The sequence below is a fragment of the Pipistrellus kuhlii genome, unplaced genomic scaffold (genome assembly GCF_014108245.1).
Source record: "Pipistrellus kuhlii isolate mPipKuh1 unplaced genomic scaffold, mPipKuh1.p scaffold_m20_p_3, whole genome shotgun sequence".
NCBI classification, from domain to species: Eukaryota; Metazoa; Chordata; class Mammalia; order Chiroptera; family Vespertilionidae; genus Pipistrellus; species Pipistrellus kuhlii.
Window position 1 is genome coordinate 91,088,955 of NW_023425529.1, and position 13,819 is coordinate 91,102,773.

The 13,819-nt window shown below is 41.6% G+C and overlaps 1 protein-coding gene across 10 annotated transcripts in view; it reads left to right on the forward strand.

Annotated features, from left to right (window-relative positions):
• ZMYM5 (zinc finger MYM-type containing 5) overlaps positions 1-13,819 on the forward strand; it is a 43,661-nt gene that overhangs the window by 7,955 nt on the left and 21,887 nt on the right. For 7 of the 10 annotated variants that reach the window (XM_036457003.2, XM_045588498.1, XM_045588496.1 and 4 more), the window contains 2 exons: positions 1,854-2,346; positions 2,586-2,679. In XM_036457003.2, coding sequence (XP_036312896.1) covers positions 1,867-2,346; positions 2,586-2,679 — 574 coding nt within the window. In that variant the 5' untranslated portion in view covers positions 1,854-1,866. The remainder of the gene's footprint in view (positions 1-1,853; positions 2,347-2,585; positions 2,680-13,819) is intronic. The other 3 variants (XM_045588499.1, XM_045588494.1, XM_036457004.2) reach the window with 1 other exon arrangement.

Below are 13,819 nucleotides of genomic sequence, written 5' to 3' on the forward strand. Positions count from 1 at the left end.
ATTATCAATTAAATTACTTGGAAAAATTTAGAATAGAAATGTTACTTAGCATATATCAATATGAGATATTTAAAATGGAGTAAAGTGAGTTTTTTAAAACATTCAACACCCATATAGTTCTCACCTCCTTCACTCTCGAGTTTCTAGCTAAGAAAATTGAGGCCAGCATGGATAAACTTACCTTAGTTTTCCACCTATCATTTCTACACTAATATACATTCCAGTTATGTCTACTTTCCCCCCCCCCTCTGGCCTTTGAAATACAGGTGAGTTCTATTCAAGATCAATTTCACTCCCACCTGTGCACATATCCATATCTCACTTGCAAGAGCCTCACTTTATTGATTATTCACTTCTCCAGATTATTATTTTTTAATCCTCACCTGATAAGTGAGGGTATTTTTTCTTTTTTTAAAGAGGGTATTTTTCCCATTGACTTTGGAGAGAGTAGAAGGGTGGGGAGAGGAGGAGAAAGAGAAAACCATTGAGATAAGAGAGAGACACATCGGTGGTTTGCTCCCTACTGGTGCCCAGACGAGAACCGAGATCGAGACATTTTGGTCCTCTGGTCCACTAAGAAAAACCAGCTAAGGCCAGATTCTTTCCTTTGTCACACCCAAGTGTGTAGTAGGTACAAAGAAGTGTTTGTTGAATATAACAGAGTGGTTAAGAATTTGGAGTCGAATTAAAAGCCTGAATTTAAGTCCTATTTGAGTTTATCCAGAACAATATAGTTAGCTTCTCTTTCCTGATCTGTAAAATTGATTAAGTTATGCCTATGTCATGGCATTTATAGAATTTTACTTAGAAAACAGCATGATGTTTGAAGATTGCACAGAAGGGCAAAGGTGACTCAAAAATTTCATCATATAGTTATATTGGAAGAGAATTTGAAAAATGACGAAAGACTAGGGAAATAGGGATTGGACAATGACAGTCATTTTAATAGATAGTATATGTATTATGTTGATTATATTTGGAGTGTAGATTATTAGTACTTGATAAATTATTTTATTACTGTTTCCTGTGTGTGTTTTTTTAATTTATTGATTTCAGAGAGGAATGGAGAGAGAGAGGAGAGAGAGAGAGAGAGAGAGAGAGAGAGAGAGAGAGAGAAATCAGTGATGAGAGAATCATTGATCAACTGCCTTCTGCATGCTCTACATTGGGGATCAAACCTGTAACCCAGGCATGTGGCCTGAACAGGAATTGCATGGTGACCTCGTGGTTTGTAGGGTGATGTTCAGCCATTGAGTTACGCTGGACAGGTGTTACTGTTTTTTATTTCAAAGGAAGACAGGTATTTTTTCCCCTATAAAGGCTGACTAGGTAATTGAGTACAGTAGGTCCTCAAAAACTGTTTCATTATTACATTGATGAGATACTGTAGGAACCAACTATTGTTTATATCTTATGGTTATATCAATTAGACTATGATAAAATTGGTTTCCTTAAATGTTTTGCTTAAGGTAACAGAACCTATTGATGATGCTAAATAAAGATTACTGTTAGTTGAGTAGATTTTCTAAGATTTGACTTTGGTGTTGGTCATACAGAACAGTTTACAGATCTTGTAGCATAGAGCCTCACACCTGAAACCTGTATGATCATGTTAACCAATGCCACCCCAATAAATTTAACTAAAAATAAACATTTTTTAGGGACTCCCAAAAATTGTATAAATTTTATCGAACTCTGAAGAAGTAAGCATTAATGGAAGAGGATAAACAGAATAGTTGAACAATTTTTTCCTTAAATGCTAGATAAAAATCACATAAAGAATAGAATTTAAAATTTCATTTGTGCTAGTTCTTGTAATAATCATAATTTTCTTTCTTTTTCTGTCTCTTGCAGGTTTTTTTTGTCATGGACATAGGTTCAGTGGGAGGATTAGACTTGACTGAACAAACTTCTGTGTTACTAGGGAGTAAAGCTATGGCAACTAGTCTCACAGACGTAGGAAATTCATTTGGTCATCCAACTAGTATTTCAGTTAATAGATCTAGAAACTTATTGGTGGAAGATGATGATGATGATGTTGTGTTTATTGAAACTCTACAACCTCCTTCAACTTCTTCAGCAATAGTTGATCCAAGAGATTTTATATTTGCTTCATCAAGAAATGGAAAGCTACAAGGAAATGATTCCCTAATTCCTTCCTCAAGAGATTTGGCTTCTCAAAAGGGATATATAAGTGAGACTATTATTATTGATGATGAAGAGGACATAGAAACAAATGGAGGAAAAAAGAAAAATTCTTTCAGTTTTATTGAATGGGGACTTCGAGGAACTAAAAACAGAACCAAAGATGTGGATTTCTCTACTTCCAGTCTTTCAAGAAGAAAGGTAAATGTAGGAATGGGTAATAGTGTTATCACTACAGAATCGACTTTGAAATAAAGATTGCTAGTGTTACAACCTTAGAAACAGGTATAAGCTCTCTGAATGATGAGCAAGATATGAACTTAATGATTACACTTATAGCATCACTATAGAATACCAACTTGGGAGATGTCGCTAAAGGACTTCAGCCAAGTAATTTTGGTGTTAATATACAAACATACACCCCATCTTTAACTTCACAGACCAAGACTGCAGTAGAACCTTTTAATCCTGGTAGGATGAATGTGGCAGGAGATGAATTTCAGAAAGGAGGATTTGCAACTCATCATAGTCCTGGTAAGCCATGTGTGATCTACCTCAAGTAAAAAAACTGTTGGCTGTTATTTTTACAACCCATTTCATTTATGTTCTATTAGTTAAATATTTTCTTTCTTTTGACTTTCAGGTTAAGATAGCATATTTTACTTAAGAAAAAACTGTGCAGTCTACTTGGCCTGTGAATTTTCATAAATTTAATCTATTTTACCTATTGTAGTTTACATCTAAAGTGGTTTAATTGAAAACCTCCATAATTATTACCATTGACCTATTTACTAGTGTTTATTTTAATGTAAAAAATCATAGAATAAAAAGGTGTGTAAGTCAGCTTGGCTTAGTGGATAGAGTGTCAGCCTGCAGACTGAAAGGTCTTGGGTTTGATTCTGGTCAAGGACATGTACCTAGATTGCAAACTCCATTCCTGGCCTGTGTGTAGGAGGCCACCAAATGATATGTCCCTCTCACATTGATGTTTCTCTCTCTCGCTTCCTCCCTTGCCCTCTCTTTCACTCTCTCTAAAAATCAATGGGAAAATATCCTTAGGTGAAGATTAACAACAACAAAAAGATGTGTTGAACTGAAGGGCAATATAATGTAATATTATGTAGTAATTGAATTTTGTGTGTTATAATTAAGTAACCTGAAACTTCAATTTTTGTGTAACATGTTTATTTTGGTGCTTGTCTCTGATTTTCATTTTTAAATCATCATTTTATTGCTTAATCTTAAAAGTTTCTTGCTTTAATTAAGAGATGTATACTTTTAAAAGTCATGTTCTGAAAAAATTAAGATATAATAATAGTTATTTAAAACTTAGCAAATCTTTTTTGTGGCTTTTTCATGAATTGGAGTTTTTCTTTTTCAAATGTATTTTTATTGATGTCATAGAGCACATGTGTCAAACACAAGGCCCGCGGGCCAAATCCGTCCCGCCAGGCCTTGCAATGTGGCCTGCACCGCGCTGTCATCACTGCACTCCGCTGTGTTTCCATCACAATGACAGTTTATGACTGTTCAGTAAACCATTCGGCCCGCGATTTAGGCTGGATTTTAGATTTTGGCCCCTTCTCTGATTGAGTTCGACACCCCTATCATAGAGGAAGGGAGAGAGAGACAAACACCAATAATGAGAGAGAATCATCGATCGGCTGCCTCCTGCACTAGGAATTGAGCCCGCAATCTGGGCATGTGCACTGACCAGGAATCAAATCATAGCCTCCTTGTTACTAGGTTGAAGCTCGCCCACTGATATTTGAGTGTTGAATTTGTTATCTGCTACATTGCCGAATTCATTTATTAAATCTAGTAGTTTTTTGGTGGAGTCTTTATAGTTTTCTCTGTACAATATCATGTCATCTGCAAATAATAATTATTTTATTTTCCAATGTAGATGCCTTTTATTTCTTCTTGTCTAATCACTTTGACTGGGATTTCAAGCACTGTCTTGTAAAGGAGTTGTGAAAATGGGCATCCTTGTCTTATTCCTGTTCTTAGGGGAAATAGTTTTTGTTTTTGCCCATTGAGTATCATGTTTGCTATAGGTTTGTCATATATGGATTTTATCATGTTGAGATATGCTCCCTCTATTATTACTTTGCTGAGATGTTTTATTTTAAAAAGGGTGTTTGATTTTGTCAAAAGCTTTTTCTGTGTCTATTGATATGATCATATGATTTTTGTCTTTCAGTTTGTTTATGTGATGTATCACATTTATTAATTTGTGAATATTGTACCAACGTTGCAGAACTGGAAGAAATCCCACTTGGTCATGGTGTATGATCTTTTTAATATATTGCTGGATCTGATTTGCTAATATTTTGTTGAGGATTTTAGCATCTAGGTTCACTAGGGATATTGGCCTGTAAACCTCTTTCTTTGTAGTGTCTTTATCTGGTTTTGGAATTAGGAAAATGTTGGCCTCATAAAAAGAGCTTAGAAGTTTTCCTTCCTCATGGATTTTTTGGAATAGTTTGAGGAGGATAGGTTTTAGTTCCATTTGAAGGCTTGGTAAAACTCCCCGTGTGAAGCCATCCAAACCAGGACTTTTGTTTGCTGGAAGTTTTTAAAACTACTAGATGCCTGGTGCATGAATTCATGCACCAGTGGGGTCCTTCGGCTGATCTGCAGGATTGGGCCAAAACCGGCTCTCCAACATCCCCTGGGGGGGTCATGGATTGTGAGAGGGCACAGGCCAGGCTGAGGGACCCCACTAGTGCAGTCAGGGCTGGGAGGGATGCAGGAGGTTGGCTAGCCAGGGAGGAACATTGTAATATAAATATCTGTGTTTTCCAACAGTCTTAGGCTCTACAGCAGTAGTTCTCATCCTGACCTACAGGATGAGAACTGCTAGCAGGGATGCCTAAGACCATCGGAAAACACAGATATTTACATTATGATTCATAACAGTAGCAAAATTATAGTTATGAAGTAGCAACGAAAATAATTTTGTGGTTGGGGTCACCACAACATGAGGAACTATATTAAAGGGTTGTAGCATTAGAAAGGATGAGAACCACTGAGCTGGGTAGTTTCCCCAAGTCCTTGTAGCTGTTTCTGAATTTCTAAGTTCCCTACTTCCTCCAAATTTCCCTTTGGCCAAATTAAGGGAGGGGGCCTGCCATATAGAATTTCAGATGGCGAGAAGCATACCCTGGCCCCTGTAGCAGATTACTTGCAGGAGCACGTATTATGGTTGGGGTCGGATAGGTAACATATCTGTCCAGTGTAATTTCATCTCCTGGCATAGCTTAGCTATAGCCTGCTTGACAGTACGGTCATGCGTTCTACTGTCCTTGAACTCTGGGGCCTGTAAGCTGCACGTAAGTTCCACTTAATTTCTAAGGCCTTAGCTACCTACTGTACTACTTCAGCTACAAAGGCTGGGCCATTATCTGACCCTATGTTAATGGCATTCCATACCACAAAATTCTGTCCTTCAGTAATGCCTCGGTGACTTCTCTCGCTTTCTCTGTGTGGGTAGGATATGCCTCAACTATCCTTTAAGTCCACAGATGGGTTACTGATTAATTGCCCATCTCTCTAGGAACAGTTTTGCACCCTCACAAGCCTGGGGACCAGGTTTGGGTAAAAGATTGGGAAAAACAACCTCGTAAGCCAACCTGGAAGGGACCTTATCCAGCCTGAAAAGGTGCCCTAATTCTGTAAAATCTACCTCTTGATCTTCAAAAAAGAGCCTGCCCACAGTGCTAAATTCCCATAGGTACTACAGGACCCTGCCTTGCATTGTTCTGTGCACAGAGGAGGCAGCTCCGAGAGACTGAGGCACACAAGGAAGGGAGATTGGCTTAAAAAGGCTCCTAGAGTCGTCTTCCCTAAATGGGTAAGTTCATGCTGCTGGAGGACTACTCTATGAGCTAACCGTTCTGGAACATAGACTTATGATCTGGAAGTATCCAACAATCTTCCTTTGTCCTCTTATCTCCTTCTCTTTGGGCGCATTCTTATTTCTCTTCTTTTTTTAAAAAAATTTAATAAATTTTTATTGTTCATATTATTACAGTTGTTTCTCCTTTTCCCCCCCACAGCTCCCCGCCACCTGGTTCCCACCCCACCCTCTGCCTTTATCTCCCCCCGCCCCACTGTCCTCATCCATAGGTGTACAATTTTTGTCCAGTCTCTTCCTGTGCCCCCCCACACCCTTTTCCCCTTGAGAATTATCAATCCACTCCCATTCTTCTTCTTAAAAAATACCTTTCAGCATTTCATATAATGCTGGTTTGGTGGTGATGAACTCCTTTAGCTTTTTCTTATCTGTGAGGCTCTTTATCTGATCTCTCATTCTGAATGATAGCTTTGGTGGGTAGAGTAATTTTGGTTGTAGGTTCTTGCTATTCATCACTATGAATATTTCTTGCTACTCCCATCTGGCCTGCATAGTTTCTGTGGAGAAATCAGCTGACAATCGTAGGGGTGATCCCTTGTAGTTAATTAACTGTTTTTCTCTTGCTGCTTTTAATGTTCTCCCTTTGTCTTTTGCCCTTGGCATTTTAATTATGGTGTGTCTTGGTGTGGTCCTCTTTGGATTCCTTTTGTTTGAGGTTACTGTACTTCCTGGACTTATAAGTATTTCTTTCACGGGGGGGGGGGGGGGGGGGGGGGGGGGGGGGTGGTTCTGTCATTATTTCTTCAAATAGGTTTTCAGTGTCTTGATCTTGTTCTCGCTCTCCTTCTGGCACCCCCATAATTCTGATGTTGATACGCTTGAAGTTGTCCCAGAGACTCCTTACACTATCTTCAAATTTTTGGGATCCTTTTTTCTTTTTGTTTTCTCAGTTGAGTGTTTTTTGCTTCTTCATTTTTCAAATCTTTGACTTGATTCTTGCATTCCTCTAGTCTGCTGTTGGGTCTTTGTATAATATTTTTTATTTCAGTCATTGTATGCTTAATTTCTAGTTGGTCCTTTTTCATATCCTTCAGCGTCTTGTTAAATTTATCGGCCTTTTCTAGGAAATTCTTGAAAAATTTTATGACCATGGTTTTGAACTCTATATCCAGTCGTTTGTTTTCCTCCATTTCTTTCGTTTGTGATCTGTTTCTTTGTCTCCGCATTTTCGCTGCTTCCCTGAGTTGGTAGGGTGGCTTTGTGTCCTAGGTGTCTTATATGGCCCAATTGGTTGTCCTCCCAGTTACCTGAGGTGGACACTCTTGGTGCACCCCTTTGTGGACTGTGTGTACAGCCTTGATTGCTGTTGGTATGCTGGGAGGAATTGACCTCCAGGCCAATTGGCTGTGAGGACCTGCTGTGTCTATAAGAAAGAAATGCTGTGATGGAGACACACTTATTGGGCTGGACTTATTTCAGTGGGGCTTTGGTGCTCACTGTGTCTGCCTCTTGAATGTGTCACTTATGGATGTGAGTAGTTGAAATCTGGTGTTGTCTCACTCTGACCACTAGATACACTAGTTTCTGGATCTCCAATGGGGTGCAGGTCATCTACTGTCTGAGGCCACCCAGGAGGAGCTACAGCGAGAACTACAGTTTTCTCCTCTTTGCTTGGTGTTTGGTGGTTTTGGAGCTGTCTGACGAGAGCTACAGTTTGTTAAATTAAACTGAAATAGGGAAGGCCATTTATATGCAAAAGCCACAGTGTGGAGCTTGGGTGGGTTTGTAGATTGTGCGGGATGGGGGTCTCAAGGAGTCATTAGGCTAGGGCATGGCAAACAGCAATGACTGCCAGTCAGTCCTCTCTGCATTTCCACGTTTCCAATGCAGCAGTTTAGGTGTTTACCTATGCCGCCATTTTGGTTTCTCCACATTCTTCTTGAGGGGTGTATTTCAGAGGTTCAGGTAATTCTGGAGCCAGTATGATAATCGATGACACCATCTGCTCTTTAGCAGCAAGTCTTGCCTCTGCAATCTGTGTGTCAGTTTCTTTCTGACATGGAGTCTTTTCCCTGCTAATGTCCTTTACAATGGATAACTGCTATTTCCTTGGATTCCCAGACTGCTTCTAGTAACTTCAACATCTCGTTCTGATTTTTTATTGCTTTTCCTCCGGCCATCAGGAGCCCCCTTTCCTTGTGTATGGCCCCATGGAAATGCAGGGTAGTGAAGGCATAGCGCGAGTCAGTGTAGATGTTGGCATGCTTATCCTTACTGAGTTCTAAGTCTTTGACTAGGGCCCAAAGTTCTGCCCTCTGTGCTGACCATCCTTCAGTGGGGCCTGTGCCTCTATTATCTCAAAGTTTGATACTCCTGCATTCCCGGCTCGTTTTTTTCCTTCACCTAAGAGGTTACTGTCATCTGTGAACAATACTTTAGTCCAGATTCTGTAAAGGCGTGTCTGTTAGATCTGGCCGGCTGGAGTAAACCTCCTCTAGGACTTCTAGGGGTTCCCTCTCATTGAGTTATCCCAGCATAAGTGAGCCAATGTTGCCCCTTACCTTCCATTAGGGTTACAACAGCATGAAGTCTTTAACATTTAAATTCTGTTGTAGAGTGAGCTTGTCTGCCTCTTTGACTAATAAGGCTTTGGCTGCCAGGGCCTTAGGCAGGTGGCCACCCGGAGGCAACCGGGTCAATCTGTGGTCCCGATACCTCCGCCAGAGTCTCAACTCCTGAGTCAGGACTCCTAGGGCTACTCGTGAATAAAAAGGTTAAAGTCCCCTATCACATCTGGGAGCCCTACAGCCAGCGCTTGAGTGAGCTTTGCCTTTATGGTCGTGAAAGCTTTTCCCTGCTCAGGACCCCAGTTAATGGGTGCCTTTTCCTATCCTGTTAAGGCTTGATAGAAGGGCTTAGCTAGATCTGAAAATCCTGGGATCCATATTTGACAGAAACCTGTTGAATTCCCAAATCTGTCCCCAAGTGCTTGGGAACTTCTATGGCCTTTTAGTCCCTACTCTTCGTTTCCCTCGGTGATTCAGAAACTTGGGTATTTGACTTCCCTCTGACAGATATGAGTTTTCCTTTTGGTCACCCGGTAACCTGTTTCAGTTAAGAGTCTTAGAAGTCTCGTGTTCCTTCCCAACACTGAACTCACTTGGAGCTAGTCAGTAGGACATCATCTACAATCATATTGGAGCAGAACATACCCTGAGTCCTGTCATGGAAATTGGGACAAATCTGATGCTAGTGCTCCACTAAAAAGAGTCAGGGAGTTCTTGAATCCTTGTGGCATTTTGGTCCAGGTGAACTGCCCTTGGCCCCCGTAGTTGGGTTTTCCCATTCAAAGGCAAACGGGCTGACTGGAGGGTGCCAGCTGAAGGCAGAAAAAGATCTTCTGCCCAGACCATTGGGAATTTCTTCTCTAATTCAGACTGTAATGGTGAGGTCTTTAGGAGGTATAAAGTCTCCTTTCTTCCTCCCAAGGCACTGCTAAAGACAGAATCATTAGAGAAGTCTCTTCACCTAAGCGCAGTTGTGCTGAGCCATCCGGGCTAAGGTGATTTCTGCTCCTATTTTGGCTAAAAGATCTCTGCCCATTAGAGGGACCAGGCAGTCTGGCAAATACCAGAATTCATGAACCACCTGGTGGCCGCCTAGCTGGCATCAGCAAGGACTGCAGAATGGTCTGCGGGTGTGGTCTCTGGTAACTCTGACAATGGTGACCTCCCGTTCTGAGAAGGGAGCTACTTTCTGAGTAACTACCTGCTGCTCTGCCCCTGTTTCAACCATAAAGTTCACAGCCTGGCCCTCCGATTTTCATTTTGACCAAAGACTCATAGGAGCCCAGTTGGAAAGAGCCTTGTCTGTCCTAGTCAGAGTCGGCTGCTGCTGACTCTGATGAAGTCTGCCTCAGGCGGCTCTGGCCTATAGTGGTTGGGTGGTTAGGATGGCCTTGCTTGCTTTTTTCTGGCAGCTCAGACATCATTCTTCCAGTGTCCTAATCCTTTACAATAGGCACACTGGTCCCATTTAAGATCCGTCCTTCCTTTTCCTGATTTGGCTCCTTGCTTTCTCCCTTTCCTTCCTGCCTGAGGGTTCTGGGAGTTAGCTTCTAAGACAGTTGCAGCGATCAGGGTTGCTTGTAATTGACCCAGGTGGGCTTATGGGTCTGAAAAATTGACTCCAGGAGGTCAACCATGGCCTGAGATTTTTCAGAATAAATGGGAGTGTGATGCTTCTAATTTAAGAGATTGGTCGTAGTGAAAGGCTGGTAGTAAAAGACCGATCCCACCTATTTTTAAAAATATATATATATTTTATTGATTTTTTTACAGAGAGGAAGGGAGAGAGAGAAAGAGCTAGAAACGTTGATGAGAGAGAAACATCGACCAGCTGCCTCTTGCACACCCCCTACTGGGGATGTGCCCGCAATCCAGATACATGCCCTTGACCGGAATCGAACCTGGGACCTTTCAGTCCGCAGACCGACGCTCTACCACTGAGCCAAACCGGCTTCAGCCAATCCCACCTCTTGTAGGGTCCCGTCTTCTCCCAATACTGGGAGGTCCCCCTTGTTTGTTGGAGAGGCATCTGGAAAGCCGGGGGTGGCCTGGGTCCCTGATCAGCTGAGTGCAAATATTGTCCAACTGGCTCTGAAGAGTCTGGTTGGGGGAGACGGAAGGAGGTAGTGTATCTAAGCTTCCCTGACCAGGCAAAGGAGCACTGGATGCCACTTGGGGCATATATGGAGGTGGTAAAACTGGCGGCACTTTCTCGGGGGGTTCCTCTAGCACAGGGTCTGAGCTTCCTTCTAAGGGACCTGCTTCTGTTATCCTGCCACTAAAAGCTTACTCTGTCCCTTCTTACACAGACAGAGTCCTATCCAAGGAGGCCTGTGCCCAGCTATTTTTAGCCATTGATCTATGTAAAAAAACTGATCAGGATGACCAGAGTCACCTGTGATTACCTCAGAGAAGGTCCTGACAGTTGGGACATCTAGAGTTCCCTCTGAGGACCAACCCACGCCATAGACTGGCCTTTCTAATTCACAGAATTTTCTTAATTTTCAGGGAACTATAATAGTTTCACACTATAATCCGCAGCAAATTCTTTTTTTTTTTTTTTTAATATATTTTGTTGATTTTGTACAGAGAGGAAGGGAAAGAGAGAGTTAGAAACATCAATGAGAGAGAGTCATCGATCAGCTGCCTCTTGCACACCCCCTACTGGGGATATGCCCGCAACCAAGATACATGCTCTTGACTGGAATCGAACCCGGGACCCTTCAGTCTCCAAGCCGACGCTCTATCCATTGAGCCAAACCGGTCTCGGCTCCCCAGCAAATTCTTTGTGTAAAACCCAATATTCTGTTATTCAATAACTCAATCAGAGGGAACCCCTAGAAGTCCTAGAGGAGGTTTAATCCAGCCGGCCAGATCTTACAGACACACCTCTACAGAATCTGTACTAAAGTATTGTTCACAGATGACAGACAGTAGCTTCTTAGGTGAAGGGGAAAAACGAGCCTTTGACAAAGGCTCCTATGTACCTTCAGTATAAAATTTTCCTTCATGAGAGAGAAAACAAATATTCATGGCATTTGAGAGCCTATTGAGATGATCTAAAGCCAATTAATTTTAGGTCAAGAGAAAGTTTCTTTTTTTAAAAATTTAATAAATCTTTATTGCTCAGATTATAATTGTTTTTTCCTCCCTACCCCCCATAGCTCCCTTCCACTCGGTTCCCACTTCATCTTCTGCCCTTACCTCCCCCACATTGTCCTCATCCATAAGTATACGATTTTAATCCAGTCTCTTCCTGTACCCCCCACACTCCTTTCTCCCTGATAATTATCAATCTTCCTTTCTTTGCCCCTGATTCTATTATATTCACCAGTTTATTCTGTTCCTCAGATTTTTAATTCACTCAATTTTTAGATTCACTTGTTGATATCTATTTGTTGTTGATAATTTTTATCTTTTTTTTCTTCTTCTTCCTCTTCTTAAAGAATACCTTTCAGCATTTCATATAATACTGGTTTTGTGGTCTTGTTAAATTTATCAGCCTTTTCTAGGAAATTCTTGGAAAACCTTATAATCGTGGTTTTGAACTCTATATCCAGTCGTTTGTTCTCCTCCATTTCTTTCATTTGAGATCTGTTTTCTTGTCTCCTCATTTTCACTGCTTCCCTGAGTTGGTAGGGTAGCTTTGTGTGCTTGGTGTCCTATGTGGCCCAGTGGGTCAGCCTTCCCAGTTACCTGAAGTGGACACTCTTGGTGCTCCCCTTTGTGGGCTGTGTGTGCAGTCTTGTAGGTAAGTCTTGATTTGGGAGGAATTGACCTCCAGGCCAATTGGATGTGAGTATCAGCTGTGTCTATGCCAGGATACCTTCCGGGATACCTTCTATATTGGAGACAGTCTTATAGGACCAGACTTGCAAAATTGCAAAAGCCTCTGTGCTTGGCTTGGATGGGGTCGGAGCCTCAGGGCTGAGCCCACAGTCTTGGCTTCCCGTCAGCCCTGTCCTTGTGCATGCACCTCAGACCTCTGCCTTTTACAGATCCCCTGAGTTTCCGCCTGGCAGTACAGATTCCCCCTGTAAGAGCATGGGTCCCTCAGGGGCTTGCCCAGAACTGGGTTTCATTGCAGTCGGAACTGGGATTCAGTGCAATCAGGAACTTCCAACTCCTACTATGGAGAGGCTGTGGCAGCCTCCGCAGTCAGACCTCTCTGCGCACACTCCTCTGCTCGTGCACCCCAAACTCCTGCCCACTGAAGCTCCCGGAGTCTCCGAGTCTCTGTGTGCCTTTCTCTACAGTCCAGACTCCACCCATATGAGCTGGGTCCACAGGGTTTTGGTCGGGGTTGGGGTTCAGTGCATTTAGAACTGGGGTTCATTGCAGTCAGGGCTTCCTTTCCCCTCCCGCCAGCCAGGCACTCAGCCATCCTTCCTCTCTGTGCTCGCATCTCCCTACCTCAGCTCTTTGCGGCTCCCCTGATCCGTGAGCCTCTCTCCTAATTTCTAGTTGTAGATTTTTCCACTCAGCCAGCTTTCCTGTGGTTTTGGATGATGTCCGTTCTGTCTTTTAGTTGTTGTTTTGAAATTGTGCAAGGCAGCAGTTTAGGTGCTTACTTAGGCTGCTATCTTGGATTTTCTCTCAAGAGAAAGTTTCTGAAAATGTAAACCCTTGAAGGATTGTCAAACTTGATTTTACCAAAATATTATATATCAAAGTGTATTAGACACAAAAATTCTAATAACTTTCAGGAATAACCAGCTTTAAAAATTACCTTCTTTCTCCTTCAAAATGCATTTCAGTGCCTATGCTTTTTTTATTGCACCAAAACCATACTTTCCTTCTAATTAGTTAGAAGTCTTAACCTTAATTTTTAGGTGATATGTAAGTAACATTCCTTAAATTAGCAGTACATTTATATCTTACAAGAGATTTCAAATAAAATACAAGTTTTATTTATTAACAGATTCAACTTCATCCTCTAGAAGATTCTCCAGAGAAGGTAAACTCTAATTAATGTTTCAGTATCATTTAACCCAGCAATGTTCCAAAGCCTTTAAGTTATCAAAGACTTTGGAAAATTACGTATAGACCTATATTTATAAACCAGGAAAGAGTACACTAAAGTCCCTAAAAGTTTACATTACAGATATACAGACAGAAATCTCACTAGCTTAAACTAGACTTTCTTGTGGCCGAAACACTGATGGGAGAGGAGGGAGAGCCCCCAAGAACAAGCATTCTTTTTCTTTTCTTTTTTTTTTTTAACTTTATTGATTTTGTACAGAGAGGA